Genomic DNA, 327 nt, shown 5'->3' with positions numbered 1-327 from the left:
CCTGCGTGGACGTGAGCTTCAGCGCGCTGGCCAGGTGGTCCCGCTCCGGGGCCGACAGGTACTTCTGCTGCTTGAAGCGCCGCTCCAGCTCGTAGACCTGCGCCTGCGAGAACAGCACCCGCCGCTTGCGCCGCGGCGCCGCGTGCAGCGGGGCCATGGACTTGGCCGCCTCGGCGATGCCCGTCAGCGCGCCCATGCCGGCCACGTTCATCCCGCCCGACGGGGCCATGAACCTGGAGACTGAGCACAGCGCGGGGCGGGGGCAGGGGGCGCTCAGGGGGCGCGGCCTCCCGCACCGGGCAGCCCCCTCCCCGGCCCGGCCCGGCT

The 327-nt window shown here is 75.8% G+C and overlaps 1 protein-coding gene across 1 annotated transcript in view; it reads right to left on the bottom strand.

Moving 5' to 3' along the window:
• Window positions 1–327, bottom strand: part of NKX2-4 (NK2 homeobox 4) — a 7,095-nt gene that overhangs the window by 6,041 nt on the left and 727 nt on the right. The window contains exon 2 of the mRNA XM_019515873.1: window positions 6–240. Coding sequence (XP_019371418.1) covers window positions 6–240 — 235 coding nt within the window. The remainder of the gene's footprint in view (window positions 1–5; window positions 241–327) is intronic.

Source organism: Gavialis gangeticus, unplaced genomic scaffold, assembly GCF_001723915.1.
Source record: "Gavialis gangeticus isolate Ggan-Ray unplaced genomic scaffold, GavGan_comp1, whole genome shotgun sequence".
NCBI lineage: Eukaryota > Metazoa > Chordata > Crocodylia > Gavialidae > Gavialis > Gavialis gangeticus.
The sequence above is the reverse complement of the archived record's forward strand: the minus strand, read 5'-3'. Positions and strand labels throughout refer to the sequence as shown.